Source organism: Echinops telfairi, unplaced genomic scaffold (assembly GCF_000313985.2).
Source record: "Echinops telfairi isolate 266 unplaced genomic scaffold, ASM31398v2 ScPeMD7_23;HRSCAF=83, whole genome shotgun sequence".
Taxonomy (NCBI): Eukaryota; Metazoa; Chordata; class Mammalia; order Afrosoricida; family Tenrecidae; genus Echinops; species Echinops telfairi.
The window spans coordinates 8,697,619-8,704,160 of NW_022103920.1; the positions used below are offsets into that span (position 1 = coordinate 8,697,619).

Below are 6,542 nucleotides of genomic sequence, written 5' to 3' on the forward strand. Positions count from 1 at the left end.
TCCATTCCAGTTCATTCCAGTCAATCTGTTCCATTTCATTCCATTCCAACTCAGTCCATTCCAGTCCATTCCATTCCAACTCCTAGTGACCCTATAGGACAAGGTGGAACCACTCCTTTTGGCTTTTTGAGACTGTAAATCTCTATGAAAGCAAGCAGCCTCATCTTTCTCCCTCAGAGAAGTTAATGAGTTTGAATTGCTAGCCTGGTTAGCAGCCCAACAGGTAACACACTACACCACCAGGGTTCCTAGTGGGTAGAACTAAAAAGCAAGCCATTGAGTCAATTTGAACTCATAGCACCCCTATAGGACAGTGTACAACGACCCCTGTGAACTGTTCACTCTTTATTGGAGAAAAAAATCTCTTTCTTCTTACTCCCTCGGGGGTGGAGTGGGGGCTGGCTGTTTCAAATGGCTGACCTTGTGGTTAGCAGCCTAACACGTAACCTGATACACTTCCAGGGGTCCTAGGCTCTGAAACATCTAGGATGTTACCCACTGATATGGCATTAACTGTGGAAATGAGACCTGCAATCTCTCCAGCACAGCCTAGGGCTGGCGGCCAGCCAGCCTGCTTGAGTCCACCCATGAGGCCCTGTCTTGGGCTCTGTGAGGGCTTAAGACTCGGCAAGGCCTGGCTGTTCCCTGCCCTTGACACCTTGTCAGCCAGCGTTCACAAGCAGCAGGCGCGCACAATCCCTTCCTGTCATCTTGATGATCTTGTCCGTCAGACAGCACGTGTTCCAGGTGGTGGGCTGTCATACTTTAAGAAAGACTGATTGGAGGAGCAGGCATCGCTGTAGCTGCCCGGTCCTCTGCTGTCTCTGTTATCACTGTCCCCTGAGTGATTACGATGAGGAGTCCTGGAGGCGGGGTCAAAGAAACCCACCGGCAGTTCTCCCGGACCTGCAGGGTCACTGTGAGTCAGAGTCCACTCGATGGCAGTGAGCTGAGCTTGGGCACAGCATGGCAATACCTTCTTTATTGAGAGATGAAATGTGGGCACCTAGGGTTTTCTTTTTCTTTGTTTTTCTTCCCTCTTTCTCTTTCCTTCATCTTTCACTCCCCCCATTTCTGGAGAAAGCACCATAGGTATATTGATTATCTATTTATGAAGTAAAACTGGAAACCAGACTCAGCCATCGAATCAATTCTGAGTCATAGAGACCCTATAGGACACAGTGGAACTGCTCCTACAGGCTTCCTAGACTTCCACACCTCAATGGGAACCGACAGCCTCATATTCCTCCCATAGAGCAGCTATGGTTTTGAACTGCTGACCTTGCAGTGGGCAGTCCAACTTGTAACCTGCTATGCCACCCGAGCTCCGGATGCATGAAGTGAGTCAGTATTAGTACAGGCAGACCTAGGGGATACCTCGGGGTCGGTGTCAGACCACTGCAGTATGAAGCGAGTGGCACAGTGAAGCAAGTCACATGGACTTTGGGGGGTTCCCATTGCATGGAATAGTGAGGTTGACATTGGATAGTCTATGAAGTGTTCATTAGCATGATGGAAACTTGAGAAATATTGTGAGAAGAACCAAAATGGGACAGGAAGTAAGACAGGAAGTGAGCAGAGGCCATTGAGACAATGGCGCCGATAGACTTGATCCAAGCAGCGTTGCTGCCAACCTTCAATTTCTAAAAAAGCCACTGTCTGCCAAGCATGTTCGAGTGGTTGTGTGCACAAGAGAGAGAGAGAGACTAGTTCATAGAGTAGGCGAGGGAAGCCAGTATCCGCATCATGGGAAGCTCTTGGACCACTGGGCTTCACAAGATGGTTGTGGACCAATCCAGTATTCACAGGGTCAACATATCTCAGAGGAGCCCTGATGGCTCAGTGGGTGACGAGTTTGCTGGCTAACAGCAAGATCAGCAGTTTGAAACTACCAGTCACTCTTTGGGAGAAAAATGAGGCTTGCTACTGCTTTTAAGAAGATTTACCGTTTTGGAAACCCACAGAGGCAGTTCTACTCTGTCCTATTGGGTGGCTAGGAGTTAGAATTGCCTCCACGGAAGTGAGTTTGCTGTGCTTGTTTGTTGTTTAATATTCCAGAAAGACTGGGCCAAGGCACCTGGTGGCATGGGACTACACTGCTCAATGGAGGCTGAATCCTTTGCCCACACAAGGAAAGGAAGGATTACCCTGAGACACCACAGTTTAGCACATGGGGTATTCTTGACGAGTTTGGTGGGAAACTCTTAGCTACCCTTCTCCAATCTGTTGGCTCCAGGTTTAGGAGAAAAGCCTGCAGGTCCCCTTCTTAGCCATGTTCCAGCATGTCTCCTTCCCCGGTGCCTGTGCTACCTCTTTCCAGCCTCCAGCCTTCTGCTTCCTCCACAACTAGACTAAGGTGACCAGACGTCCCGCTTTTGACGGGACAGTCCCGATTTTTAACAATTTTTCCCACATCCCACAGCATTTTTTAAAAGTCCCACTTTTTGGAAAGAATGCACGACAAGCTAGGGTAGACGGTTTTCGGCTGCCATGTGGCTATTTCGCCAGGATATGAGTTTTATCAGTGGTGTCCCGCTTTTGTTCTGCTTTACCAACGTTAAAATCTGGTCACCTTAGCCTAGACCTCACTCATCTTTGTGCCCCTGGCCTCTGGCCCCAGCAGCTCTGCAGGTGCATCTGAGTAAAGGCATGAATTGTGAGGCTGCCCTCCTTGACTTGAAGAAACATCTCATCATTCAAATGAAACATCTAATCATCTAATCTAATCATACAAAAAATATTGTGTCGTCCGACTTGAGAGTAAACACCTTTCTATTTGCTTGTTATTGGCCAGACTATTCACTTCTAATGTGTCCTAAAACTACCATTTAGAAGTCTCAGAAAGGCTCTGAGTATTTTGATACATCAAAATGTGTAGGAAAAGGACCCATTTACACTTTCCTAAAATGTTCACATACTTTGGACATGTTATCCAGAGAGACCAGTCCCTGGAGATGGACATCATGCTTGGTAGAGGAGAGGGGCAGTGAAAAGGAGGAAGACTCTCAACAAGAGAGATTGCCACAGTGACTGCAACAATGGACTCAAGCAGTGATTGTGACGATGGGGGGGTGGGTGGGCAGGCAGTGTTCCCTTCTGTTGTGCGTGGAGTCGCCATGGGTTGGAACCACCGAGGTGGTTCAGTGTTTCAAAATGCCCCGTATCCCATGAACTCTGACTGCGTCTTCATTCTGTCTACCCTGCTCTCAGGCTGCAAAACTCTCTGTGTGTTTGTTTGTGCCTGTTCCCAATTTATTCTTGTAGAAATGATTCCTTTTCTTGGTTACTGTGTTAGTCTGGGTAGACCAGAGAAACAAATTCATAGACACTCATATGGATGAGCGTAAGAAAGAGTTTTATATAAAGAGTAGTTGTGCATTAAGAAAACATCCCAGCCTAGTCCAGATCAAGTCCATAAATCTGATATCAGCCCATACGCCTGCTACCAATCTATACAGTCCTCTTCAGACTTATGAAACACATGAAATGATGCCGAATGCAGGCAGATCCCAGGCCAGTGGGTAGATAGTCTTGCGGATCCAGTGACAGTGGAAGCATCTCAGTGCTGGTGTGGGTCTCCATGTGGCTCCTCCAGCTCCAGGGCTCTTGCTGCCATCAGCATAAATCCATGTGCCTTGTCAGTAGAGAGTCTGTCAGGGAGTAAGCAGAGAGAGGGAGAGTGTCTCCCACCTCCAAGGAGAATTACCGGAGCTCCCAGAATCCTCAGGAGAAGGCCATGCCCACACAGAGGCCTCATTGGCTATGACCCGATTGACAGACTAGACTCCACCCCTTCACTCTTAATCCTCTCAAATTGACAAACGATTATCCAACTACCACAGTTACTTTGCTTCTCCCTTGCTATCATTTCTAGCCCTACTTTGTCTGTGTCAGGAGGTTTGCAGGAGACATACCTGCTGGGTGCCGATTTGGATGAACAGGGGAGCATTGCATGAGTGTGCACGTGCCTGCCTATGTGCACGTGTGCACAGGTGGGAGTGCTCATCTGCACATGAGAACTGGAAGCGGCTTTTGTCATCAGTAGTCAGCTTCCCAGGAGCCATCATGGCGTAGTGGCCATGCATTGGCCTGCTAACAAGGTCAGCCATTGGAAGCCAGCAGCTGCTCCTCGGGAGACAGGTAAGACTCTGCTCCTGTGAAGAGGACCAGTCACAGAAACCCAAAGGGCAGGTCTTCCCTGTCTTGTAGCCTCGCTGCCAGTTAGAATCGACAGATGGCAGTGAGTTCTTGTGGAGTCAGGCTCCTATGGAGTCCTAGCGGCCCTATGGCTTAGGCTTTATCCTGCTGACTGCAAGGTCAACAGTTCCAACCCCCCAGCCACTCTGAGGGAGAAAGAGGAGGATGTCTGCTCCTGTCAAGATGGATTGCCCCGGAAACCCTATCTACGGATTCAGGTTCATTAGCAGTGGGAGGAAAACTAGGTTTCAGAAAGGAGCTCAGCTACCAAACGCCACCCCGGTCCTAGGTGTACCTCTTCTTCTACTCAAGAGACGGCTAAGTCAACAAGGGAAGCTCTTGTTCTCTTCTCCAGCCCTCACCCTCTTTGGGGAGAGAGAGAGAGAGAGAGAGAGAGAGAGAGCAGTAAGCTGCCTGGCAGGCGTGGATTTCCTCTGGCTGTGCAGTATCCACGAGACACGACCATCTCCTTGGACAATAATGCAGCCCGGGGCTGTCTCTTCACTCCTTGTCCTTGCTGTGTCCTCTGTGGCTGGGGCCGGCTGCCATTGTAGTACCGGTTAAGCTGCTGTCTGCGATCTGGACTCCACCCACGCACCTTTTCATGTGTCTCTTTTTCAGCTCATAGAAAGCTATAAAAACGGAGGCAGCCTGCTAATCCAGGGACCGGACCACTGTTCACTCCTTCACTACGCAGCTAAGACAGGCAACGGGGAGATTGTGAAATACATCCTGGACCACGGTGAGTAGGCACAGACTTGCCCAGGACCGTGCCATCCATGAAATGGGTCGGGTCTCAAAAGTTGGCGGCACTGCTCTCTCACCTTACTGCTGACTCCGCCCGCTCCTAGGGGGTGGCAGTGACTGCCGCTACAGACACCCGCGTCCCGCGTCCCTTAACCAAGGAATGAGGAGAAATGATTTTCTTTTTAATTTTTTAAATCATTTTAATTGGGGGCTCGTACAACTCTTATCACAATCCATACATCCATCCGTTGTGCCAAGCCCATTCTTACATTTGTTGCCATCATCATTCTCGAAACATCTGCAGAAATGATTTTCATGTTGAGAACTTTGCAGTATTCTTTTTTTTTTTTGGCCAGTGTGAGCGTGTGTGAGTGTGCGTACATGTGTCTAATGGGAAAAATAAAAGGCGAAAACAAAGTGCATTCTGTGCTTTTCATTTTCTAGAGCTTCTTGTTTGGGGACGTCAGCTGGTTGCTATGGAATCAGTGACCTCATCCTTATCCGTAGTTCTTCCTCGTGAGGATTCATAGACATCCTTTTCTAGTTTTCTTTCATCTTCACTTGCGGTTTGAATCTCCTTTATCTTTCCCAAAGAAGCCCCGCTTTGTATCCCTTGAAAATGCCCGCTGTTGTGGCATCTTCTAGGGCAGCGGTTCTCAACCTGTGGGTCGTGACCCCTTTGGGAGTCGAATGATCCTTTCACAGGGGTCGCCGGATTCATCACAGTAGCAAAATGACAGTGATAAAGTAGCAACAAAAGTAATTTTATGGTTTGGGGGTCACCACCACACGAGGAACTGAATGAAAGGGTGCTTACCAACTGGGCTTCATTACCTGGAAGCAGCAGGCACTGTAGCATCCTCCTCTCACCTGTGCCCTCTCGACGCCTAAACACCTGTGGTGATATCGACGCTGGATGCTTAGCCTCCCATGCTTACAGTGTTTCTCCCTGAGTGGTTTGGCTGCAAACTGAAAGGTTGGTGGTTTGAAGCATCTTGGTGCCAAAAAAAAAAAAAAGGCCTGGCCCGCCTGCTGCTGAAAGATCACAGGTGTCGAAAACCTGATGGAGCCCAGTGCCACTCTGACACCTAGTGCCACCATGAGTCGTAGTCGGCACTACCACAGGCGGTTAGGAGGAAAGGGAAAGGGTGGTGTCTGCTAGCTAAGCTCCTTTCTGAAGTCTAGTTTTTTTCTCTCTGCCAATGAACCTAAACAGCTGTGCTTCTGAAAGGCCCCACATTAAAAACCCTACAGGGCCCAGCTCGACTCTGTACTCTTGGGGGACCCTTACGTCACAGTGGATTCAACGGCAGCCGGTTGGTTTGGGGTTTGTAGTCGGGAGTTAGGTAATCCCCAACCTACCTGCACTGGAAAGCCCAGGTACGTAAGACATTTTTGTGCTGTGTCTGGAGCGTGCTCATCCCACCTTCTCCTTCCCTGCGTTTAAATCTTGCAGTGCGCTAGACTTGAAAACCAATGGTGACCTGTTTGCTTACTGCTTCCCACAGAAAACACATATCCCTGGTGTTTTCTCTCCCCAACAGTGGGTTCTCCAAAAGCTGGTAAGAGAGCAGACAAGATAGTAACACTCAGTCCCT

At 49.0% G+C, this 6,542-nt stretch overlaps 1 protein-coding gene across 1 annotated transcript in view; it reads left to right on the forward strand.

Moving 5' to 3' along the window:
* DGKI (diacylglycerol kinase iota) overlaps positions 1 to 6,542 on the forward strand; it is a 270,647-nt gene that overhangs the window by 239,013 nt on the left and 25,092 nt on the right. Inside the window, 1 exon segment of the mRNA XM_045288847.1 lies at positions 4,819 to 4,939. Within this exon segment, the coding sequence (XP_045144782.1) occupies positions 4,819 to 4,939 (121 nt within the window).